Source organism: Poecilia formosa, unplaced genomic scaffold (assembly GCF_000485575.1).
Source record: "Poecilia formosa unplaced genomic scaffold, Poecilia_formosa-5.1.2 Scaffold370, whole genome shotgun sequence".
Lineage (NCBI taxonomy): Eukaryota > Metazoa > Chordata > Actinopteri > Cyprinodontiformes > Poeciliidae > Poecilia > Poecilia formosa.
The window spans coordinates 348,341-375,840 of NW_006800309.1; the positions used below are offsets into that span (position 1 = coordinate 348,341).

General features: G+C 38.9%; 1 protein-coding gene across 5 annotated transcripts in view; it reads left to right on the forward strand.

Annotated features, from left to right (window-relative positions):
* bsna (bassoon presynaptic cytomatrix protein a) overlaps positions 1-27,500 on the forward strand; it is a 118,466-nt gene that overhangs the window by 17,377 nt on the left and 73,589 nt on the right. For all 5 annotated transcript variants that reach the window (XR_001659074.1, XR_001659075.1, XR_001659076.1 and 2 more), the window contains exon 2: positions 5,079-5,793. Coding sequence is in view for 1 of the 5 variants with exons in the window: in XM_007575138.2 (XP_007575200.2) it covers positions 5,079-5,793 (715 nt within the window). In the remaining 4 variants the exon portion in view is untranslated. The remainder of the gene's footprint in view (positions 1-5,078; positions 5,794-27,500) is intronic.

Genomic DNA, 27,500 nt, shown 5'->3' on the forward strand with positions numbered 1-27,500 from the left:
AAAAAGAAAGTCAATAATTAACACATCCATTATGAAAACCTTTTAGCTAAGTACAGCATAATGCCAGTACCGATACAACTTCTACACCTTGAAGCCTGTCTGTTACACAGTCTTACGTTAGCTTAACAGATCAATATGCAATGTGTACCGTATCTGACATGCATTAAAGATTTTATTTTACCTGAAAAGGCTTTTTACTAAACTGTAATCGTGCTAGCCACGCTAGCACCGAGAACAGTGTATCAGGCCTAGGCACACTCAAACATTTGCCAACAGAAATCACTGATTTCAAAAGTAACCCTCAAAACCATGAATGCCCGACTTACCCAGCCTTGCAAGAACAACAGGCATCAGTGATCTTGTCCACAGTATATTTATGCTGAGGGTGTGAGGATCTGCTGTTTTCCTCATCGACCGGTAGCATTTCGCTGTGACGCACACAATGTTGGAGGCATCGCGTGGCTCAAACACCTTTATGTCGTCCAAAAAAAGATGACATGAACTTGTTGGTTCCCCCTGTCCATTGTCGTGGCAGATATTTTGTGAAAATCCGGCAGAAATGCTACACTAATCGAGTCAGAAATACTCTGCAGAGAGTCAGTCTAAGTGAAATACGCCATGTTTACATAGAAACTAAGCTTTGCTAGGCTTTGTTTGTGAGACTTGCAGCCACGTGGTATTTTCGAGGGCGTTTCTGGGCGGAGCTTGGTAAGGTCCATTGTCTGAATATGAGGTATGTTGAGTAGAGGATTTCTAGCTTACTAGTGTCTTCTGCTACTAGAATAGACAAAGGAACAATTATTTTAAAATATCTATAATTTTTGGTTTTGCAGTGTTAAGCAGCAATGCAGTGTAGATGAGGATGATGTCTTCAAACTGGCAGATATGCTTGTCTGTCTGCTAAAGTGAGCCAAAGAGAGACTCTCCAGGACATAAATGATAAAAAAAACCACATTGTCTGTTCAATAACATATTTTGGCACCGATAAAATAAGCTACAGAGTTATAAAGTAAATATTTGTTTTATTCCACATGTGCCTAATGTAGCTAATTATAGCATTGAGGTCGTCAAGCTTCTTGCTTTAGGATTTGTATGACTTCAAAAATTGCAAATAAATTATAATATATATTTTTAGGGGTTAGGAATCGGCTGGACTTCTTGCTGACAGTGCCACTGACACAGTTCCAGACATTATGACAGCAAAGAAAATTTAAAGATTTTGAGTGACTAGGCTAGGTTCTTTTTGGGGCTGAAGTAATAGCAATATTACTCAGAGGACTCGAAGAAACTGTATATAAACAGAACAGTGTCTAAAAATATGGCTGTCAGAATTTTGAAGCACCTTGCAGTAGTGTTACGTTCTGTTACACCAACATGTCATTTTTTTTTTCTTTCTTTGTTAAGCATAAACTGTTGATGATGCAGGTGAATTAGAGACCAAAATGACTGGAGTATCAGTTTAACGCTGCCACTTGAGAAGTCTATTGCCATTGACATACAAAACAATTATCTTCTATATTATGTGCAATACACTTAGTCAACATGTACGTACTCATAAATATGTGTTCATCCAGTCTCTGTCTTCCCTTCTGCGTGAATACCCAGCAGACATAGCGCCCATAGTAACTGCAATTAGCAGGTTGCGCCTTTGTTGTGAATCATCTGACAGAGTAGTACGGAGGAGAAAAGAGCATCGACTGCCAAGTCCATCAGTTGTTTGGTCGAGGAACAGACAGAAATGGCCCTTGGTTGTGGACTTCACTAATATTTTCCTACAAGATTGCAAAGTTGTTGATGTAAAGAGATCTGAGAATGAGGACTGTGGGTCACCAGGGATGTGAATCAGAAACAAAGTTAAGAAAAACAACAGGGTGCGTGGTACCGGGACTTTCAGTGAGGTAAGAGCTTCCTGTAAGCTTCTGAAGTCGAGGGGAGAGAAATCGTTAGGTTTTACAGCTAACAGTTAACATTTGTTTAGTGAAAGTGGATAAAAGAAAATATATCTACTATCTAAGCTACTTTTTACACTGGAAAGGCCCTTCCCTCTTCATGCACTTCTTTTATTTATTTATTTTTGTTATGCAAAGCTAATGACTGCTGTGCCACCAATGGCTGCAACATCTGGATTTACAACTGCTTTTAGCTGTAGCTACAATCATGTGAATGAACCCTTTGAGATTTCAATAGGAGATAAAAAAAAGGCTTTATAAATAAAATTGACTATTATTATATTTCCCAGTGTGGTTTGCTAGTGGCCGAAAAACTTAGAAATGATTATGGAGGCCCTTCCAGACTTGAATATTGTTGTTTCTTATCTTTTTAAAAATTTCTTTAGGCTGAACCATATGAGATATTTTAGCTTTCGTCCTGCATCCAGACATGCTCTATTTTAATAACAATTTTCCAAAAAAATGTTAATCGCAGTTAATTGATGACAAGGAAGACATTCAGATTTTGACTCATAGACATTCAGATTTTGACTCATTCAGATTTTGGTTTGGATCATTTTTTTTCTTAAACGAACTAATCTTTTCAAAACTAGATTTTGTGTTTACTCGGGTTATCTTTATGTTTAAAAAAATTAAAAAAAATACTGCAACATGCAGCCAAAGTTACTTTCTCCTGTCCGGAAAACACATCAGCCCTCCAAAGTCTTTATGGGCCTCACAAGATTTCTGAGAAGCAGTTCTTTTATTTTTTTTCTCTTCATGAAGTAGAAATATAATTTTCCTTTTGGGTGAGCTAAACAATTTTTTACTGTATGTGCGTGCAACTTAGACACAGGGTGAATATTCACGCTGGTGTGACGGGAGAGAAGAGGAGAAAAGGACAGGAAAATAATGGGAGGTGAGGAGGAGAGAAAGGAGGGAGGGGAAGAGGCAGATGGAAATAAATGGGCCGTACAAAAGCAATTCTGTCAACAGCCCTGAGTGGGAAGAAATGCAGGCAGAGGAGGAACGGGAGAGGAGGAGAAAATAGATGTTTGGTTTGGGCACACCAATAACCTAAATAGACTTGTTCTGCTGCAAGTACAGCAGTGGAATAAGGAACTTATCCATCTTGGAGGAGAAAGACCTGGAAAATCCCAGTTAAACCAGTTTCCTATGAAAGCAGTTTTGTGTCAAACAAGAAAACAGTTTTGTTTGTTTTTTTTGTTTCATTTGACTGTTTTACTGTTTCTTTAATAGATTAGTTTAACCGGCAGTTTGAACTTTGAAATACTTTAAAGCATCAGTCAGGTAAATGTTTTTAATACAACTAAAAAAATAAAAATAAAAGGTAAATTTTTACATTTAAATGATTAATAATCCAGATCTACAAATACATATTCATTGCCTCGTGTTCTTATAAATGTACGTTAGTCCTTGTAAGCGTGACTTTTTCCTGAAAGAAGTGTTGTGGGAAAAAAGGGTCAGTAAATGTTCACTCTTCTTTTAGGAGTGGAAATGAAAATGTCAGGAGAGAAAAAGATTACGCCAAAGAAATGAAAAGCAGTTGAACAAGGCCAGTATTAGTGCCAAGAGAAAAGAAAGTAAAGAGTTAGGAAATAAAAATTGTAGAGTCAGAAATGGGAAAAACAAACCCCGAACATTTTACAGGGACAGAGTTGCAATATTGGTCGATGTTTTAAATCAGGGGTCTCAAACTCAATTTACCCGGGGGCTGCTGGAGGCAGAGTCTGGGTGAGGCTGGGCCGCATAAATGATTCCACAAAAAAGATTAAAAAAAATATCCTCAAATGTCATCAACATTTAATTATTTCTCCAATAGATGAACTGCAGGCTTTGGCTTTGACAAAGACATAATGAGGGTGTGACAATTTAGGGTGCGTTCACACTGCAGCCTGAAGTGACCCAATTCTGATTTTTTTTGTCAAATTGGATTTTATTTGCCGGGCCGTTCACACTGCCACACATATGCAACCTGCATGCGTTCTGCAGTCTGAACGGGCAAATGACCTGGAAGTGTCCCGCAAGCACAGTAGAGGGCGCAATAGCGTCAGCGTTCTCAGTGTTCTGCCAACCGACATAAAAAGAAGAAGTGCTCAGTGTTTGCGGAAGTAAACATGGAGGCTAACAGTGGAGCTTAGCTTACATATTTGAAGTTGCTGTCCAACCGGAGCAGCATATTAACAACTTAATCCTCAGTATAGTCCGTCATAGTTGTTTTTCTTCCCACTTGCGTGTATCAGGACGCAGCATTTGTTGAGTATCAGTGACGTTCAGTTCGGATGAATGCGACCTGGACATTAGGTCGCATTTGAATTGGATACGTGTCAGATATGGGTCGCATTCGAAAAGAATCCGATCTGTGCTGTTCAGACTGTCATGAAAAGATCAGATACAGGTCGCATTACGTCAAAAAATAAAAATTAAAAAAATCGGAATTGGGTCACTTTATTCTGCAGTGTGAACGCACCCTTAGTTTATTCCACTTGGCGTTGCTCTTGTTCTACGCTTTATAGAAGTCTTTAGCCAGCTAGCAATGTATGGAGAACGTCTCGACGCGTGACGTCGTTACTGTTTCTACTTGTCACAACAGCACGGCGGATGACGAACAGCCCGGTAGCAGTCGCCTTTCTCTGTGTTTGATCGTGGCATTTGTTAATGGTAGAAAGTACCGAAATGGTGACTGCAGGGAAGGGCAACTGGTACCGGACTGTTCCATCATCTGTAGTGTGCATGAAGTCAGTGTAGCTTAGCCTAGCAGCGAATGTCAGCCATGACGAAGAACGGCGTGCGGGACTTCATTCAGAGGTCCGCTCATCCTGTGGGCCGCACTAATATTATACTTTCATATCACGGTGGGGGACACGAGACATCGTCCTGCGGGCTGCGAGAATGAGACCTCTGCTTTAAATCTTGTTATTGCTGGGGAAAATATATTATTTTTTCATTACCAGATAACTACTAAATACTTTTGAGATTTGTAGATGTAAAGTGTCAGGTGTAAGAAAACATAAGGGTGTAAATACTTTTGAAAGGCGCTGCAACATAATTAGATGTGACTTCAGAGAATTGACCAGATTTCAAGGCTATCTTTTGAGCATGAATTCTCTTTTGCTTTGTCTCTTTCAGAGGTCCAACGGGCCCAATGGGTAGTCCAAAGCCAGGAATGCAACAAGGTGGACATGGCGGAGGAGGGATGGGAGGAGGAATGGGTGGAGGAATGGGAGGTGGGGGGATGAGTGGGATGGGAGGAGGAATGGGAGGAATGGGAGCAGGCATGGTAGGAGGAGGTATGGGGGGGATGGGTGAAGGTATGGGAGCAGGAATAGGGAGTGGGATGGGAGGAATGGGCGGAGGAGGTATGGGGGGAATGGGCAGTGGTGGAGGAATAGGGTCCAGAGCTGGAGAGCCGTATCGTCTGGCTGCTCATGACAGCCCAACCTCCCCTCGACACATGCAGTCCAGCCAAGGGTCGGGCATGGGGCAGGTCTCAGGATCCGGCCATGGGGTGGGTCACACTGCAACTGGCTCCAGCATGGCAGGCCACGGTGGCCAAAGTCCCGGTCAACATGCCTCCCGGCGAAACCTCCAAGTCGACTTCAGTGGCTCAGGTGGTTCTCGGACTGGCCGGTCTCCGTCGGTGTCTCCTGACCGCGGCGTGACTCCCACCTCGCCCTACTCCGTGCCGCAGATCGCACCCATGCCAAGCAGCAAACTGTGCCCAGTGTGCACCACCACAGAGCTGTGCAATCCACCGGCGGTGCCCAACTACAACACCTGCACCCAATGCAAGGCCACCGTGTGCAACCAGTGCGGATTCAACCCCAACCCCCACCTCACTGAGGTAGGTCACAGTAGACAAGGATATGCATGTGGGACAGGGTTCATCTGTGAGTGCAGATGACCCTGTCCCATTTTATGATCATTTATGACAAAACTGAATCTACTAAGCAAACCTGAGCAGATATTTATTATTAACCCGTTAAGCAAAAGATAAAAACAAACAATCAATGATTGAGAAATGTTAACATGAGGCAGGCTGGATAAACACTGCTTTGCTTTGCCGACTTTGTTCACTGTGCCAGCAATCTATTTTTTACTCTAATGAGCCTTAATTGAAGTAAGTGAATGAACTGAATGAATCAGTAAAGTGTAAAAAAAAAGAAAAAAAAAAGGAAAGGATGAAAGCCTCTTTGTGTGCATTTGTGATGGACTGCCAGTGCAAGGCCTCAGCAAGTGGCACTAATTGCATGCTAAAACTTTGTCAGATTCACCATTAACGTGCCAAGGCGAGAGATACAGGTTATGATAGTGTGTGGGCATAAAAACACTGCAGTACTCTGCTTTCAAACGTGAACAAAAAAAAAAGTAAATTCAATTAAAAAGGGAAGTAGTAAGAATGTAGTAACTGATTTTTTTTTTAATTTGAAAAATAGGAAATTCTGACAGAGCAATGATTTTATGCAAAGACAAAATTCAAAGGTCAAAATTTTTTTGTGGCTTTTACTTAACGGTGGACATTGCAAATAAACAAAGACAAAGAACAAGCATGTTGTGGCGTTCACATGTGGGCGATTGGCGGAAATCTCTCCTTGGCAACTGGCAACTTGGATATGCTAACTGTAAATTCTCTAATTGCTTATATGAGATGCTACAGTGATTTCAGAATGTCAGTATCTGTCTTTGTTTTAAAATATTTGGAAAATCCTCTTCACCGGTGAAATTTCTCTCACACAGTGTGACATTGCCTCTTCTCTCAATATTCATAATGCAACGCTCACTGCCAAAAAGGCTGGGAAAAGCATTTACATTTTTTTTTTTACACTGTTTGATGTATTTCATTCCAGATTAAACAAATAAATCTGAAAAGGAACAACAAATACCTAACTGAGGTGCAGAATTATGGACTTCAGGATCAACATGAGAATTTCCAGACAGTTACAATGTTTGACACTTTAGTTTTATGATATTAAGTGACCTTTGTCAACTGTGGTAATCTAAAGATTTGTAAAAAAAAATATGAATGTTTAGGATTCATTTATTAGATCGCTGGTGTTTACCGTTCTTCAAAAAAAAAAAAAAAAAGAATATGAGCATTTAGCTTAAAATACAGATTGAAGCAACATTAAAAATGCATTCCTAATTGTTGCTGAAGGTTTTTTTGTGTGTGACTACATATCCCTAAAAGGAAACATTTTCTTTGAAAAAAAAAAAAAAAAAGGTCATTTTACATTTTGGGACCTCATTAATCTCTATTTCTGTTCACTTTAGGCAGGCTTTTCCTTCCTGAAGTTCTAAAGTAACAAGCATTTTATTTCAAGCTGCAGGTGTACTGCGAGCTGAAGATGTCAGTTTAGCAATTTAGGAGGATAAACCATGGATGTTGCAGCAGAACCGATGAATATGGATGAGGGACACTGAAACACCCACATGCCATGATTTGCAAGTCATTTTCTAAAAGTTATTCAAACCTTGAAAAAGAACAGCTGGGAAAGTGGCTAAAAAAGCATTACTCCGAAGGTTTATGTGTGCATACAGAGCGTTGAATCCTTTGGAAGTGGGTTGCACGTTATCACCGTATTCTGATAGCATTAAATCTCACAGGGTCTCTAGTGTTCAGCTTTTCAAAGCTGTAGAAAACTTTGAGGCAAAAGGCTGTCTGTAGTAGGACTGAGTCTATTTTCACCTGTTGCTTTTGTGAGATTTTATTGCTTACAGTCATCAGAACATCATGTAAAATTACAACAGCTAAAGCAACCTGCTCGTGTTTTTGTTAAATTTTACAAACAACACCTGACCTGTAGATTCAAGACATGACATAAACAGAAACTGAAGATCCAGTTGAGTTAAACTGGCTAACAGATCTCAAAAACAACACATAATCTCAAGAAAGTCAAGAACAGATTACAAAAATGTATTTTTAACAGAGAGATAATACAATTTTAGACGTGAAAAATGTCAAAAAATACCTGTGAAACGTAAAAAGATGGTCAGCAGCTACAGACGGGTTTGAACGCTTTAACATAAGTCAAACTTTGTCTTGATAATTAAGAAAACATATAAAAGATGCTTGACATGCTATTTTAATATCATTTAAGTAAAAACAATTTTTCCAACGTTTTGAAACATATTTTTATTGTTTTTATACAAAAATATGTTTTTTTTCTAGGATTTAGCTAATAGAAATAATTTTTGCCAATTCTAAATGACCTAAAACGACACAAGTTTAGTTTCATATTGTCACTCAGGATCAAAAAAAAAAAATTACATAATTTCTTCATGTCGTGAATAAATATGTGGCTTCTGGTATAATTATGATAAAGGTAAAAAATTATTCATGGCTATTAATAGCACTGTTGTGCCCAACGTGGTGTTTTCCACGTTTTGTGTCTCAGCTACACCTTTTGGCAGCACGTCTTCCTCCCAGCATCCCGTTTGTCGTTCAGCAGACTGTCTGCTAATTTTAGAGCCAGCAGGCACAAAGAGCTGCTCTGTCTATGTGCTTTTGATTAATTAGGTTTTGGGTGAAATCTGCAAACTGTGCTTTTCTCTCCCCACCTCTCCGATCACGCCACGGTTCTTCTGTCACACACACAGAAGAACCGTGTGTGTGATACACGCACGGTTCTTCAATACAAGCAGTTTTAGGCTGCTTGTATTGAACAATTAGCAGCACACACACACACAACACACAGTTTGTGCTTTACCATAGTTATTTAAGCGCCACATGGTTAATCATAAATACAATAAAATAAAATAAAATAAAAATCAGGGGAGCAGCATTCAAATGCAAAATTATATATCTTGTTTGGGAAATATTTTGGTTAAAAATGGTGCATTTTAGCTGACATGCTGCCAGAAGCAGAAGTCTGATTTTAAGATAAAATGATTTGTTATTTAAACAGATTGTTTGATAATCTAACACAAACTAAATAAACCAAAGGGGGGGGGGACGACAGACGATGCTGCAGACAGACCAGAAAATGAATGAATGATTTCCTCCACCTCACTCTTCTCTACTTCCTGTTGGGCGAATCATTAAAACTTGGCAGACATTCAGCAAACACAGGAGCCGTTCTTACGCTAACTAATGATTCAAATTACAATCAACAATCAACAATCAACAATCAAAAGGTGCAACATTTATCATGCTCATCATTAACATGCTGAACCACAGAAATCTGTCGGAAGGCATCACGGCAATCATATCCTCGTCCGCTTGCTCTTATTTTTATCTGAAAGCAGAAACAGCGTATGAATTACATGTTCAGGTGCCGCTGGTTTTTCCTTGGTTATTTCCTCTTGTTCCTCATTCTAGAAAGTGGGCTTATAAACACAGCAGCACAAAGTCAAGTGAAAAATGACTTGTAGAAACACCAGTAGAAAAACAAAATCAAGGGGATTTTTTTTGTTCTTGTTTTTAGTCTGCAAAACAACTAAATTTGCAGAGCTTGAGTCTGAAAGCTCCCACTGACATGTTGTTTGGTATTATTTTACAACAGACAAGGAAACCATGAACACTTAAAAATGAACTCAGAAGAGAGAACATTTGCCGCTTCCTAGAATTTCCTGGAGGTTCAAGGCGACGTGAGTTCATGGAGTTCAGACTGATTAATGCACCAGTTATGCACATATCGTCCATAAAGAGTCGTTCAAAGCTGGAGAGGCATATGAGGGTCATTATTTAAAACAAATGTAATTATTTTTGCTACTTGACTGTGTGCTGGGAAAACATTTCCTACTGTCAGCAGTCGCAAGAAGATGTACGAGTGACAGCTTTTTGCTGCAGGTTTCATATGTTTTAATGATCCACTGCTAACACTTTTTAACTTTATGCACTTTTTATTTCAGCTTCATACAAGAGGTTTAGTGAAATGGTGCAAAGTGTGTCCACAACTGAGAAAAAAATGTTGCCAAAAAAAAAAACAAAAAAACATAAGGCTCATGAATGTGAAATAAATGAATATTCTGTTGAACACCCCATCTTATCTTCGGAGCTCAGTTTTAAATATTGCATATTAAAAAATCATATATTTTTAAATAAATTGAGCAGTACTTTTGGACAGCTGCAGTTAATAAAAACAGACCCATTCAATGTTATTGAAAAGTCACTTTATTTCAGAAGTGTTATCACTAAAGCATATTGTTGATGAATTACGCACAGATAAATGTTTGGAAGCCTTTTTGTCTGTCATGACGATCTTTTGCTTAGAGTTATTAAAAACATTTAAAATTAGAATATCATGTAAGACCAATTAAAAAAGCATTTTTAATAACAGAATTATAGCCTGAATGATGTTTAATGTGTTGCTCAATCGTTGCTCAAAAGACACTTTTTAATCTGACAATCGAGCCTCATCGAAACGCATGTCCAAATTTATTGAATATGATTCTAGTGTCCCACTGGAGCTCCATTGTTGAGAAACTATAAAAACACTTACTTATTATGTCTTTAAAACCTAAGCACAATCCGCTAATCCAGTAGGTAAAATCTCCATGCCATTTAATCACTTTTGGGATTTCAGTGCATCACAGGTATGTAGATTCACCAGCAAACAGGAACTTAATAATTCAACATTTGCTGGTGAATAGATGTTTCTTTTTTTTGTCTGTAGGTTGCTTTTGTTTTATTACTCACAATCTTTCTGCAACAAAAGGTCTGCAAACATGCACAGCAGATTGATTCCTTCATTAAATAATGTACTTTCTATTTTTAAACTAAAGTCTATGGAGAAGAGAATAAGTCTTAATCCCATTATAGCCTGTAGACATTCTAAAATATATTGGGTCGTCTTTAACTTCCTGGAAAGACCATCCTAATAAATCTTTTTATCCTCAGGCAAATGAAAATTTAGCATAAATTAAAAACTTCCATTTTTGTGGCGCTAATTCGTAATGTGCAAGGATCAGGGGGACCGTCGCTGACCAATCAGAGCAGACCTGACCTTTTTAGAGCGCTCTTCAACTCCGGCCCCTCCCCCTGCCACTTCCTTGATTTTACCACCAGGTAAACCATGAGGGCAATTAAAAAGCATGTTTTAATCTTCTGTTGAAGTCATTTATTTTGGGTGCAAGTTGTGGCTGTACTGCTGATTGCGGTCCTGTCCCTGAGCATCGTAATTATAATAACACAGAAATGACACTATTACTATTATAATTACCTCTTAAATTTCTCACTAGTGATATGTTTATCATCATAATGTCAGTGTCATCAACGTGAATGTAAGAGGTTGCTGATGGAGACCATTTTCTCTGCGTGACCTTGGTTTCCTAAATGAGAGGTTGCATTTACATCCGTGCAACTGGAAGGTAATAATTACATTTCAGTCAACGTTGCAGCCTCAGATAATAATAAGAATGGTTGTTGTCTTCTGTAATAAAGACATGCAGTATCTCACAGTAAAGTCTGTTAATACGAAGCAAGCAAACTGGAGCAGCGAACCTCAAAATGAAACTAACTAGAAATATCAAGAGTTGTTGTCAATATAGGAAGTTGTTATTGCCACCCTCTTTGACAAATGCCTCCGAAAGCTTCCAAATAATTAACCGTCCTCCTCTGTAGTTGAGATAAAATCGTTCAGTGGACGAAAAGCCTCAAATAATTTAAAGTCTCAGTGCGTTGTCAGACCTAAAGTGAAGGCCCAACTCCAGACGTACAATAAAGTTTTATCTCGAGTGGCGAAAGCAATCATGAAAATAATAACACCTCTCAACCTCACTGAAATGCAGGTAGAGCAATTTTCTGCTCTCCAAACCAACTTGCAGACAAAAGATGTTTCTTAGCTCTAGAGACGGAGCAGCCATCTCTACCCTACGTGGATACATGGATGTTCTTCCTTTCCATCTCTTTTTTCTTCATATAATTTGTCTCCTTCATAAAATGTCTCCTCCTTTTTATAATTCTCCTAAGACCTTTTTGTCTCTTACATTAGTATCTTCCTGATTAGTGTTTTCCTCTCTTCCTTTTCTACTTCTGTTTAGTTTTTTGTTTATTTTTGCGAGTTAAGCATATGTCTGAGAGTAGACTGACACATCTCCACATTCCTGTACCAACCAGCAGACATTTTTTGATTTAAAAACCTACAATAGCTCATAAAAGGAGTCTTTTTACTCTGCAGAGTTCTACCCTCAAATCTGTGTAATATAAGTGTTTTTTGCCAATTAGATTAATGTGTGAAGGTTTTTTTATTTAGCAGGTCTGAGTTTGAGCATGTAACAGGAAGTCAGCCATCTTGTTTAGCTCTCAGTAAGCCATATGTGAGGACGTTCATCCACTGCCATCTGCAGATGTCGTCGACGTGACAATCTGTACATTTTATTTAGGAGTAGAAATGTATTATTGGTTTTTGTGGGTCCATATTGGTTTACCGACAAACGGGCGAGATGTTCAAATTCTCTGTTTTTATAGCCTTTGCTGATGATGCAAAGCTGTTAGCTGTTCTATCTCTGTTCTGCAGCTCTTTTCTACATTAAGACGTGTACGTTGTCCATCAGTGGACCTAATCAGGGAACATCCTGACTCAAATACTCCTTCGACAGGCGTTAGGCTCACTGTTGAGTTGTGTTAAGACACACAAAAGGAGGGCAGAGCTGTGTTTCTTTATAGTTCCCTACGTCCATTTGTCTCAATTGCTTCACCTGTTTTCCTTTTTAATGTGACCACTGTTTCTCTGTCACTTCCATCCACACCTCAATTCATCTGCCCCTTCAGCTGCAGCACAACCAGTTAATTATACTCACCTGTCCACTGTTCCACTAATCACTCCTCCCTGCATGCATGTTATCTCTCATTCCCTCTGCTCGATGCTCTTGTTGTCACCGTGTTCACGTGTTCTTCGGCCCTTGCTGATGTTTCTTGTGCTCTGATGCCCTGGCTCTCCTTTTAAGTGAGATTTGAGCTTTTACTATTTTTATCAAACATTTTGCCACTGTTTGCATTAGGGTTCCACATCTCTTCAACTGCTGACAGATGTAGACAACAGGAAAAGGGAAGTAATAAAAGATGTCACATGATGGTGGTGGGAGTCCTGAGAGACCACATTAAAACTAATCTATTGGAAGGAGGGAACGCTTACATGGTAGATTTGGGTATTTCAGGCCTTTATGTCTGAAAATAAAACCTTTATAGGCTTGTACTACCCAATGTTTATTTTCTGTCTCGACAGTTTAGTGCGCTCTTGTGTTCTTGTTACTGTAACGCCTCAGAGAGCCACCGCTGGTTTGTTTAGTGTTAAAATCAGTTATTGACAATCGTTGCATAAAAAGATGCAGGATTTTTTCCCCCCCTTGAAACTAAAAGACCTTCAACTTGAACTGTCTTGGGTCATTCAGGATGACTTCTTGTTAATCCCAGAATAATAAGTGAAATATTTATTTTTACAATTGAGATTTGCCTACACTTCATTTATAGTAGAATTGCATGTTAAACTGTATTACCCTGGTCAGATGTTATGACCAGGGTATAACATCTGCTTTTCACAATAGTTTGCTGAAAATGTGGCCCATTGCTTCTGACAGAGCTGTTGTAACTGAGAAAGTTGTATAGGCCTTTGTACCTACTAAGGTTTAATTTGTAGGTAGAATAACTACATTTTTTTTAGCAGGACGTTTTGTTGGCAACACTCAAATATTCACTTAATTTTCTAAAACCATTTTGTAATTGTTTGACAGTGTCCTTTGGGTCACTGTTCATTCCTTCAACATATTTAGAATATTTTTTCCTTCATGATGTCATCCACTATGTGAAGTGCAACAGTCCCTTCTAAAGCAAAACGCACACAAACTGCACAAAATGAGGCGGCCATCCCAGAAACGCTTCAGATTGTAAGAATTACATTATAGATGGCACATATTTGACTGCTATTAGACCAAATAACGTTTCCACAGATAAAAGTCTCTGTATGCATTTGCTGGCTGCAAGTTGTTTTTTTGTTGTTTTTTTTTGTATTGCTGTGGAGTAATAGCTTCTTCAATGGCCTTTAGGTTCATATCAGTACATAATTAATTTCAGTCTGGATAGTGACACACACCTACCAGCATCTTCAGGAGGTCTGATACTTTTCTTGAGAGCGCGATTCATACATTTGGACCAAAACTTCCCTTGTCTCTGAGATGGAGAATACTGAATACTATGATGCTGGTTGTGCTTGGACAAGAATGTTTGAATGGATTATTCAGAATAATTAATTCTGGGTTTTCCTTCTATCTCTTTTAGCTAGTTGCTAAGCTAAACCTAAAGGAAATCACATGTTAGGAAATGCAAATGAGAGCTAGGGTAAGGGATGAGACAATAGGTAACGCCCTCTTTGGGGCGTACCTCAGAGAGACAAAGGGAAACGAAAACTTTTGTTTGATGCTCTTAGAGGTAGCAGGTCATAATGGACCAGCTGTATTTTGGTATTAATACATGGATCTTATGACTTCAACTCACTGACTCTTATTTAGCCTCATGATTCTCCACAGGATGAACATGGCACCGTTTAGATATTTTTAAGATTTACCAAAAGATGAATTAGGATCTCTTTTTAAAATCTTTGCTTTGTTTTTTTTTTTTTTTTAAACAAGTGATTTCATAGAAGGACTCTGTGTGTTTGAGGTGCTTTCCCAAAATCAGTCTTCAGATGTGCCTCTGTTCACCGCAAATGTTGTGAAGTAACCTATCAGAAGCTTACAAAGCCATGAAATCATCTGAGTTTTCTTCACGTGTTTAAACGCATGTTCATCTTACTTTACGTAAACTTGTAAATTAAAGGAAAGTACTTGTGAGAAAACATTTTTGCTTATTATTCTGGGATTTGTCAAATACTAGCATAAACTGACAGGCTCATTAATGCCCGCTTTAGATATTGAAGTAACTGTTTTCCAGAACCTTTACCAGATTTTATTTCTGACAGTGAGTCGACTCACTGGGACGAACTTGCCTAACCCCACCTTTTGAAAATGCTCTATTCTGTCCAATTAGATGCACTGAAACTCTGCAGTGTTATTTAAATTTCTACTCCTATTTTTACTCCAATCTTTGTTCTTTTTCTTCATGAGACACAACTTGAGGTCTTACAATCTGTCTTCAGTTTGACAGGTGAATGTAAGTGGTTGCTATAGATACCAGGTCAGTGTCTGTGCACGTTTGAGACGGTGTAAGCTGAGCTGGTGAGACGCCTTCTGTGTTTCCATGTGGAAAGCACTCTGGACACGGGAGCTACTGTGTTAGCAACAGCAGCATCAGAGCCACAAGAGAACACACACTGTGCATGGAGTCACCATCACAAACAAGAGTGCAAAGTAACTATGCAGCACAGAAAACACACTTCTTCCATTTAATGTTTTTAACCCTTTCATGCATGAATTATGATCCTTTGTGTCAGGATTTTTTTTCCAATTTTTTTATATATTCTTAAGGCATAAAAAAAGATATAGGAAAAAAAAATTATTAAAAAAAAGTAATATTTTTTTAAATTTGTATTTGGAGAAAATTTTAATTTTCTCCAAATACAAAGTTATTTGAAAAAATACATCGTAGTATTGTTCTTTAGGGGTTATCTGATGTCACAATATTTTTTTTTTTTACCGGCAAGAGTCTTCTACAGTATAAAGAGGGACAGGGTCTGTCGGCCATATTGGATTTAACAAAAATTAGGTACCGACAGGGAATCTAACCGCAGGGAATGGCTGAACAGAAACAAAAACCCAGAGAAAACAAAGCAATCACTGAACAGGACTTAGACCAACACAGTTAAAAAAACCCCCTCTGCATCTACATGATCTCTGCTATTCTAGTAACAAACACTAAAATACTAATATTGCCACTGTAGGTGACCATAATGTCAATGGTGCCTGTTTAAAACTAATCACGGCGAAACAATGCCAGGTAGATTGTCTCCCAGACTGAGTTTGCGTTTTCCTCTACATTGTTTAATGTTTCTTCTGAGCCATTATCCTTTTCAGCTTTCATTTGAAGTTAAATGGAAACAGAAGTTGAATGGAGCAAAGAGAACCTAACGAGGAAAAGCCCAAGAACGGCTGAACTGTTGTTTCCCTTCCCTCTGTGTCATCGTTTCTCATAACCTCCTGATAGCCATCCCTGACAAATGCACCACAAATGGAGCTTTTAAAAATATTTGTTTTGCAAACACATGTTAATCTGTCGGCCCTGTTCACACTAACTGCTGGCAAGGGAGAGCTTTACAGTAGTGTACCTGGCTGCAGCCCGTTTGCTGTAATCCATTTCCCACTGAAGCGCAGGAGTTGGTGTGCCATCGTAGGCCTCTTCAGGATTATCTCTTAACATGGCCCAAAGGAAGTATCACAGTAACTGGCCTGCGCTTGTGCTGGTCCTTCGCCTGCTGTGTCCCTTTAACCTGGCACCAGCAAAAGGTGAGGCCGCTGTGATAACAAGAGTAAACAGAAACGGGAAGCAAAACCTGGTGATCGATGTGATTTCACTATAATACTTTTACTATTATGATTTAGCTTTTAATATTTAGCTCAACCTGTGTACAAATATAAACTGCACATTCGAGATTTTTATTTGCGCAAAAATGAACATTTGCAATCATGCACTATTCTGGGTTATTAAACGAATAAGAAGCCATCTCAAATTTTCCCCACTCCCCATATATCGCAACTGTTTTCCGTTAGTAGTCCAATTCAAACTCTTTCCCTAATCCATAATATTCCTGCTTTTAACTCACATCTAATGAAGTTGACTTTCTCTTCTTTGCCTGTCCTAACTCTTCCCATAGGCGGGGCGGGATTAGATGGCAGAGAAATAAGAAGTCGTCTGTCTTTGTGTATGCTAGGGACCGGTTCTATTCTGGGAAGGTAGAGACAGGGAGAATTTAAGGGACAAGGGCTCTCCCTCCACATGCATTAACCATGAGAACAGAGCAGCAGAGAGGCTCCAGCCAGTCGACAGGAGAGGGGCAGAGGGAGAGGAAGACGCATCAAGGTGGCAGCACACATTTAGAGGCTCTCGCACATCCAGTGTACAAAAAACCCCACCCACATTCAGGCACAGAGCTATTTAAGCACCTAGTCACATGCAAGCATAGGTTTGTGTGCACCGACTTATTTCACTTGCATGAATGCAAACCTTAACAAGAATGCAAGCTCATTAGTTCGCAAGAAGCTGATTTCAAACAGGTAATAGCGCTTTCTGGCACTCAGAGTTTCCGTCAGATAGGTGGCACGAGATGGAAAGTACGTAGTGTGAAAAGACACGATAAACAAAAACAAAGCAAAGACACCAGGCACACAGGTTTATTTCACATCACCTCATATTATCTCTGCTCCCTTTGCCAAATTGTGTTTTGTTTGTCCTTCAGCACTGCTTTCTGTGCGCCAAAAAAAAATTCAGCTTGAATATTTGCTGAAATTGCAGTTGATGCTAAAAAAGGAGACATGCGTGCAAGAGCAACTCTGGCATAAAGTCTGTTGCAGGCCTACATGAAGGCTGCTGATGTGACAGTTGTTGAGCCCTGATATCTTCCGCAAGTAGGGTAAACCACAAAAAGGTGTATTTTTTGTTTTAAGAAACTGTTCACTGTGTACTGTATCCAAACATTTTTATGGAGCAAAGGAAGTGTAGAAGAAGAAAAAAATACACAACAACAAGGATGACAGAGGAATAGACAGGATTGTGAGGTGAGGCCCAGTGAAAAGTTTGGGTTAGATTCACAAAACAGCTGCAGAAGAGTCAGTGCATGAAGAGCCACAACAGGAAGACAATCCCAAACGAGAAACAACGTCAGGATGTCTTATTTGTACTGAGCAGAGAAAATGATTGGACTGCTCCAAAGTCCTCTTTTCAGTCGACACTATATTTGTTTTAAAAATCCTGGTCCTGGAGGGTTGATGATTGGGAGAAGACTATACTGAGTTAGTATAGTCTACCTCAAACCTCAGTGTTTCTGCAAAAGAACCAGTTAGTTTTGAAGAGGATGTAGTTTTCCAGCCATACCTTCTTCAGTGTCTGCAAAGCTCGAAAGCTCAAATGTTCCGCTGATGTCCGTTCATATTCGTCTCCCTCACAACTGAAAAAAAGATCGAACGTAAAAGGACAAGTGGACAGAAGTTTGAGACTTGATGGAGAGGGAGGAACTGGATGTTGAAGCTTTTTAACGGGGGACGTCTCGTTTCTGTCGCTGCATGATAAGAATGTTTGAGGCTGCTGAGGTGATACGACTCGTTCACAATGTTGTGCATCTGTAAAAGCAGATTTGGACTGGCTGGCTGGCTGGCTTCCTAGAAGGAAAGATGTGTCTATTTTCCCATCAAGGACGCTGCTTTGTGCAAAGTTTATAGTAATTCAGTCTGCATGAAGTCATCTTAGCAAAGCAGAAAATTTTCATTTCAGCTCACTGACTCCAACTATGTTAGTTATTGACATGTTAGAAACCCACAATCTTTCTAATCACTGACGGGAAATCCTTCATATTGCAACAGCTACTAAAACAATTTAGCTCCACAGTGTTTGTAGATTTCGAAGTGGGCAGATAAATATGCCCTGATCTTCATATTCCCCAGATAAAACGGATGAAGGCCGACAAAAACAGCATTTCCAGTGACTAGTAAAAAAATCTCACAGTAGTCACGTTGCCATCAAGGTTTTTAATGCAAATTTTTAAGCATCAGATTAGAAAATGTTGATGAAAATTGCACATTTTGAAAAAAACTTTTATGCTCTAAGCTGATTTTTACACTCCCTTGATGTGGGTTTTGGATTCTCTGGAAAGGTTTTGTACCAAAGGCACAAAACCTGGACAAATTTCTCCGTCTTGTTTTCTCACTCCCATTTGTAGCGTCAACCTGTGACAAAGTCCTGTTGCTTCTTTTCATTTTCTTTTGTGACATTTTAAGACTACGCACAAGATTTGATTCACAATTGGAGAATAATTCAAGATAGTTCAGCGGACTTTTCCTAATCTGAACTTTCTGCTGTGTTGTGAGGGTCATTGACTAAAACAGCCACATGGAAGTCTCTCCTGCGTCATTGGATTATCCAGACCTAAAGCAGGTTTAACATCCTTCTTGGATATTTTTTGTTTGTTTGTTTGTTTCAAGACTCTTTGATGTTGGATAAATGATAAACGTTTATAATATTTTGACAGAAATAAATGGAACTTCTAATAACAAATCAATGTGTCTGTCGAGTTATCAGAATCTAAAAGATGAGAACATTTTCATCAATATTCTGATGAAATTTTATCTTTCATCAGATATATGACGCAGGCACAGCAAAAACAGAGAACAACACTTTATCATCAGCAGTGAATCCAAACCCAATGAGTTGCTGGGCAGCTCTCACTTCTGCTCTCAGTTTTTAATCTATTTCATTCTTGTCGATGTATTTCCACATGTCTCTCTCTGCATAACTTCCTTTACTGATGCAGCCCATTTACATTTCTGTATCGAGAACAGAGCCGAATGCTTCATGAGACTCTAGCTGAGCTCAACGCTCCATCCGACGCTTCATGCTGGTGTTTTTCAGTTTCACTTTAATCTGCTATTGATCGCAGGGAAGAGTCTCGGACACAAGCTTTTAATCACAGGTTGTGAATTAGCACACAGAGGCACATGCTGGCTATAACTATGAGGACCATCAATGACATGTGATGCATCGCCACTCACTGACCCTCACCTTAACCCTTCCTGACCATGCACTTGTGTACAAAGTCCCTTGCGTGGAGTTTACGAGATCACATTGGATCGGGTCCGAAGTGCTGAGGCAGATTTCATTTCATCAAGAAACATGCATTATAGTGTGATGGCAGTCAATACAATCGACCAGTGAAGGTTATTCAGAGAGGAGAATTAACGATGAACAGCAGAAGAGGTGCGAGTGTGTGTGTGTGTGCGTGCGTGCGTGCGTGCGTGCGTGCGTGCGTGCGTGCGTGCGTGCGTGCGTGCGTGCGTGCGTGCGTGCCGTGAACATACAGATGTAAGTGGGGACGTGCAGAGATTGTGGCACCACAATCTTCCCATTTGTGCGTCGTCCTCTAAACTGTTTGGTGTAGATGTTTTATGATTTTTTTTTTCTCTCTCTCTCTTGGCCAGCAGCTCTGTGATGGGGAATCATGCAGAGGTAGGCTTGTATGCGTGCGAATGAGTTGATGTAATTCTTTCATCAGGACAAAGCAGAGAATTAACTGTCACTTGCAGCAGCGCCATTAGGTCCAGGATGAGTGAGGACCTGTTCTCGTCTCCAGAGAACTTTTTACGGATGCGGCCGTAGATTTTGTGTTTATTTCTCGCTGAAAACACAGCTAATTAAAAAAAATAAAAAATCATCAATTATAACTTAGTTAGAAAGTTCTTGTACATGCTTTTTAAAGACATTGATTTTTTAAAAAACTGATAGTTTCTATTTCTGCAAGTCCAGAAACCTTAAGACAAAAGTGTGAAATCGAATGTTTTCTTTTGATATTGATACATGTCCGGTCATGTCTAATACCAAAGTAGTTTGAAAAGAGAGCGCAAAAAAAGTGTTTCTTTTACATGCAAAAAAATAGAAATCTCATTTTTAACATGAATGAAGGAGGGTTACAGCTGCGTAATAGCTTTTTTAATACTAATAACTAGCTCAGTGTATGATCTGTAATAAGGTATCATTAAATTTTGAATCTTTTATTTGTCACCCCAATAACAATCTTTTTTAATTGAACTTCGTCAGAGTCCTAACAGATCACTAAAAAGCCCTAAATGCAAAAACAACTAAACAGAAAACCATAACATCTAAGATTCATTCGAACATCCAGGTGTTTGTAAAGTTCATCTTAACCTTGTCTGCTGACATTACAAGTAGGCACATGGAATATTCAGACTATTGTTTTCACTCCTACAGTGTGTGAAGACAACCCGTTGCTGCTCCTCCATTTTAAGACGCGAGCATCTTAAGCATGTGTGGTTATTGTGATCACATTAAAAGGTCGAAGGAAGCAATATGTCGATATGCATCTTTACTAGAAGGTTCCCTTAAGAGCGCGTGTCGGTGTGTTTCCATTATTAGCTGCAGAAACTCAGAGCTTCATCGTGGGAATACTTCCTGGAATGGCCGCTCGCTGCATGGAATATTGATTGGGACATTCGTCTCCTGCCGGGACCGTAAGAGCTAGACAAAGTGTTCGCTCATGTAGTCACTTTGCAGAATAGTCTTGACTCAGTGACAGACATAAGGAAAACACGGTTAATATTTTATAAACAAAATTCTCCGGCTTTCATGTTTCAGTCCTAGTGGCATTAATTTCAATGTTTCAGGTGACACTGCTGAAATTCCACAGCTCCTGATATTGTCACTTTAAGGTCATTTCTATTACTCGAGAAACTATTTGTGGTAAGTTAACCAAGTAACATAGCTCATTGAAATGCAGAAAAAAAAAAATACTGATCAGTCTTTATTTACAATCAGTATTACTTTTATATCATAAATACTAAAATTCAGAATATGGTGGTTTTTTAGAGACGTTTTGGTATGTCCAGCTTTGGTTTAACATTCTTAGTCTTTTTTCTTTGAGCGTTTTCTTTCTTTTCTTCTGATTTATTCGCCACACACCTTGTGGATTGACAGGTTCATTTAAAACTCTATACGCTCTCATGCATAAGCTGCACAAGCACATTTGCGTAACAAACATTTTGACATTTGTGTGCTTATGTTTAGCTCCTGTTTATGTGCTGCATCCATTACCGTGTGAAACCTCTTGCCTTTGAAATGAGCTACAGATTTCAGGTAACATGGAAGCACAAGCAGCTTTTAATGGCTCAAATATGCCTTAGTTACATCAGTAGGGCTAATGTGAACCCATTACGACTCTTTGCAAATTGATTCTGGTTCAGGTTTGGGGAGAAAACAAGGCAAATTCTAACCATGTGGTAAAGTGTTGCTGTAACCGTGTTTTTTTTTATTTATTTAAGTGAAGCCACAACAACAGAAAAAAAAATCAATTACTATCGCAGGTAGCTATTTGACTTTTTCCCTTGGTAGTGCGGTCTGTCACTGTGCTTTTTCAGTTGCCGTCATGCCTGAAAGGAGGTTAATGAGCGCCGGCTCGGACGCCCGTCCAGACAAACACACAGAGTATGAGAAAGAACTGTGCAAAAGTTTTGAGCTACCTCCAGTTTATTTATGCATTGCCTCAAACACCAGTCCCTTTTAAATCTTTCAAAGGCGAAAAGTTGTTAGCATAATCTGATAATGCTCAGTAGGATGTGTTCCTTTTTTTTCCCCTTTATGCAAGAAAAAGTAAGGCATCAGCAAGAAACAACAGCATCAGTAACTTTGATTGAGCTCTTGCGGTACCAAAATAAACATTTCCAGCGACATCGATGNAAAAAATCATCAATTATAACTTAGTTAGAAAGTTCTTGTACATGCTTTTTAAAGACATTGATTTTTTAAAAAACTGATAGTTTCTATTTCTGCAAGTCCAGAAACCTTAAGACAAAAGTGTGAAATCGAATGTTTTCTTTTGATATTGATACATGTCCGGTCATGTCTAATACCAAAGTAGTTTGAAAAGAGAGCGCAAAAAAAGTGTTTCTTTTACATGCAAAAAAATAGAAATCTCATTTTTAACATGAATGAAGGAGGGTTACAGCTGCGTAATAGCTTTTTTAATACTAATAACTAGCTCAGTGTATGATCTGTAATAAGGTATCATTAAATTTTGAATCTTTTATTTGTCACCCCAATAACAATCTTTTTTAATTGAACTTCGTCAGAGTCCTAACAGATCACTAAAAAGCCCTAAATGCAAAAACAACTAAACAGAAAACCATAACATCTAAGATTCATTCGAACATCCAGGTTTTTGTAAAGTTCATCTTAACCTTGTCTGCTGACATTACAAGTAGGCACATGGAATATTCAGACTATTGTTTTCACTCCTACAGTGTGTGAAGACAACCCGTTGCTGCTCCTCCATTTTAAGACGCGAGCATCTTAAGCATGTGTGGTTATTGTGATCACATTAAAAGGTCGAAGGAAGCAATATGTCGATATGCATCTTTACTAGAAGGTTCCCTTAAGAGCGCGTGTCGGTGTGTTTCCATTATTAGCTGCAGAAACTCAGAGCTTCATCGTGGGAATACTTCCTGGAATGGCCGCTCGCTGCATGGAATATTGATTGGGACATTCGTCTCCTGCCGAAGTGTGTAAGAGCTAGACAAAGTGTTCGCTCATGTAGTCACTTTGCAGAATAGTCTTGACTCGGTGATAGACATAAGGAAAACACGGTTAATATTTTATAAACAAAATTCTCCGGCTTTCATGTTTCAGTCCTAGTGGCATTAATTTCAATGTTTCAGGTGACACTGCTGAAATTCCACAGCTCCTGATATTGTCACTTTAAGGTCATTTCTATTACTCGAGAAACTATTTGTGGTAAGTTAACCAAGTAACATAGCTCATTGAAATGCAGAAAAAAAAAAATACTGATCAGTCTTTATTTACAATCAGTATTACTTTTATATCATAAATACTAAAATTCAGAATATGGTGGTTTTTTAGAGACGTTTTGGTATGTCCAGCTTTGGTTTAACATTCTTAGTCTTTTTTCTTTGAGCGTTTTCTTTCTTTTCTTCTGATTTATTCGCCACACACCTTGTGGATTGACAGGTTCATTTAAAACTCTATACGCTCTCATGCATAAGCTGCACAAGCACATTTGCGTAACAAACATTTTGACATTTGTGTGCTTATGTTTAGCTCCTGTTTATGTGCTGCATCCATTACCGTGTGAAACCTCTTGCCTTTGAAATGAGCTACAGATTTCAGGTAACATGGAAGCACAAGCAGCTTTTAATGGCTCAAATATGCCTTAGTTACATCAGTAGGGCTAATGTGAACCCATTACGACTCTTTGCAAATTGATTCTGGTTCAGGTTTGGGGAGAAAACAAGGCAAATTCTAACCATGTGGTAAAGTGTTGCTGTAACCGTGTTTTTTTTTATTTATTTAAGTGAAGCCACAACAACAGAAAAAAAAATCAATTACTATCGCAGGTAGCTATTTGACTTTTTCCCTTGGTAGTGCGGTCTGTCACTGTGCTTTTTCAGTTGCCGTCATGCCTGAAAGGAGGTTAATGAGCGCCGGCTCGGACGCCTGTCCAGACAAACACACAGAGTATGAGAAAGAACTGTGCAAAAGTTTTGAGCTACCTCCAGTTTATTTATGCATTGCCTCAAACACCAGTCCCTTTTAAATCTTTCAAAGGCGAAAAGTTGTTAGCATAATCTGATAATGCTCAGTAGGATGTGTTCCTTTTTTTTCCCCTTTATGCAAGAAAAAGTAAGGCATCAGCAAGAAACAACAGCATCAGTAACTTTGATTGAGCTCTTGCGGTACCAAAATAAACATTTCCAGCGACATCGATGTGAGCCACCAACATCTTCTATAAATCCAAAGTGATTAAACTAAAGAAGCTATCGATGTTTCATGATTTCAAGGTGGTTTGGATTGTAGGAAGAAAAAAAAACTCCATACAATCTGCTGAGCCGCCCTCGGACGAGGCGCTTTCCATCCAGATGAATCAGCGGCCAGCAGCAGTGTGGAGCTGTGACACGTTGCAGTGGGCAGCATTCAGGTCACGCTGTGCAGAGTGGCAGGACGGGCAAGAAACAAATGAAAACTTCACTTGCGACAGTTTAAATTTTTTTTTTTTAAAGCAAATGTGTAATTAAGCTATCTTTTAGGCATTATGATGATGAGATGAATCACTCAAGTTTTCTCTGTGAAACATCTTCAGCACCTGTTCCTCACTTATAGCGTTTGGAAATCTGCGGCATGAATATTTGATGCTGACAGCTGGTTGCCAAGTGTGTGCTTGCGAGTCGTGTGTTGTGCTTTTTTTTTTTTTTTCTTCTTCTTTTTTTTCCCCCCCATCGGGCTTGGGTTGGCAGCCATGTCACACATTGTGTGCGACAGGAACAGGAAGTAGCTGATCCTGTCGTCAGGGCGCTCAAAGCCAGGCTTCTTTGTTGTTGTTTTTTTTTCCGTCTATTTCAGACGATATGATGATTTGTTTTCAAAGGTTCACGCATCTTTGTCTTTGTCCCAGCCTCTTTATTAAGAATCTTTGACTGTGTGTGAGTGAGATAAGATATTAAAAAGAAAGATGGCATTTTCCACCAACGCTGCAGGGCCTCAGCACAGAATGACTTGCAGAATATGGTGCCTCTTGTTGTCCCATTTGCTACAACCTACTCATAATTATGACTCTGCAAATACAGTATTGCTTCTAACGTAACATACCGGATGCTATTAGCTATTTTGATCATTAGAAAGTTTGTAGGGATAAACAGGAGAAGTGGAAATGTGTAATACTGAGAAAGTAGAAGGAAGGAAGATCTCACCTTCATCTCTGTTCCTACTTTGGTGCCTCCAGGCTTCTTAATAACAAATTAAAGTCACAATAAACTCCACTTTGAGGAACTTCCACTCGCCTCCTGCACTCGTCGGGAGAGCTGCATGAATCATGAATTCAACTATTTCTGACGGCTCTCGCTGATGGCGTACGCTTGCATCTAATTAATTGTTTTGTGCGCCAGTCTTCTAATCTGTAAAGCAGTCAATTTGCCACTGCAGTGAATCAAGCAATTGGCAACTAATTAAATCTTTTAATTTTGCCTTCCCAGCCTGGTTTATTTTCCTGAGTCGCCTTTAAGCACAAATAAATGCGGCATACTTTGCTTCCAGTGCTAACTCTTTGAAGGACTAGGTTTCAGAAAATTTTGGAAAATTTTGTACGGTGATGGAAATAGGCAAACGGTAAATCAAAACCAAAAAAATCTTTTCTTTCTGTTTTTTGTTGTTGAAACTCTTACTCTCTCTCTTGAATAAACATTACTTTACTTTGCATGGTGCCTTTACCGATCAGAAAATAATTTTCAAAGTTTCAGGCTGAAAACTGGCCAGTTCAGTCACCAGATGATTTATTATCGTTGCGAGTCTAATTAAAAATTTAAAGTTGAGGTTTTAGAGATTTTGTCTCAATTCCTTTTCTCTGCCATGAGTTTCATGTTTGCTTTGGGAGCTTTGGACATTGATTGGCCTTTTCATTAAAGGGACATAGTGGTGGGAGTGTTGATAATGTAATTTAGCATTTCAAATTATGCTTGAGTGCTGCTTTACCAATGCTCTATAGAACCTATAATTAAGCGTTGGCGGTCCTATTATGCGCAGCATAAATAAACATCATCAGGAGAAAGGTCGAGCTTGTAACGTCATCACACGCGTCTAACAATAAGACTTCGCTAATGGAGTACTTGACTGAGAGGCAGAAAAAAAAAACCAAAACCTTGTACTGACTGGAGATGATCGGTAGAAAATGATTCAATTGTAGGCGAGCTGTGATGCAGTGGACTCATTATTTTATTCTTTTTACAAACATTGACTGTATGAGGAGAAAAGAACCAACTATCTAGTTCCAATTCATAGAGAAAAGTAGAATCTAAAATGAGAGATGTGAAATGAGTGATTGCCTCTTTTTGTCTGATCTACTAGTTATGTGGGTAAAATGTGGGAACTTTCTAATATTTTTTGACAAACTGCAACTTCGATTGATCATGTCTCGTCTCTGCTACTCTGTCTGGTTTGATGTAGTTTTGTAAATATCTTTTTTGTCTCTGATCTGGACATTAGCAACATGTTTTCTCATACATCACACGCATATATGTGGCAGTTAAAACCTGTGTGGAATTTGATATTTTAATCGCAAACAGTGCAAAGATGAAACTATAACATCAGAAATGCACCAGTAACAGGGCGAATCTTTAAGAGGTCTTTTATTTAGGGGAGCTTTATTTATTATTATTTTGTGTTTATCTTTTAAGTTTTCCCAGTAAAATACTGTTGGAACATGAGAATCGTTGTTTCGTTTTCACCTGGCAGGGGTTTTGCTGACTGTACTTTTTTTTCTCTGTGGATTGGATCTTTCAGTGGTTTTTATTCATGGCATCGGTGCAATAAAAGATTTTAAAGATTAAACACTGCAAAAGCACAAAATCTTACCACGTATTTCTGGTCTAGTTTCTAGACCACTTGGAATGGGACAAAGCTGTCGTACAAGTAACTTTTTAGCAAGAAGTAGGAGCTTGTTCTAAGTCAATAATTCCTCAATATTGATAAAAAAAAGTAAGTAGTAAGTTAGTTTTGTCTTATTTCAAGTGTACTAAGATATTTGCACTAGAATCTAGACCAGAAGTACTTGGTAAGATTTTGTGTTTTTTTTGTTTGTTTGTTTTTTTAACAATACTTGCAATGCCATTGATTATTATAATGTTTTCAGCAGTACCTTTCTCTGTTCATCAAACTTATTTCTAGGTTTTAACATTATCTTTTTGGTTTAAAAAAAACCCAAACAAATCCGACCTACTCCAACGTTTTCAGTGTGTGCATTTGTGTTGTCCTGCAGCGCTGACACTGACTGAGCGGGTGGAGCTGACCTTCAGGTTAATGAATGTTAGAAGAGGAGCTCAGACCTGATGTTTCGAGCAGGAGACTGAATTCAGAGGCGCGAGCGCCGAGTGACGGCAAGCAGAGACGTGACTGAGGAAAGA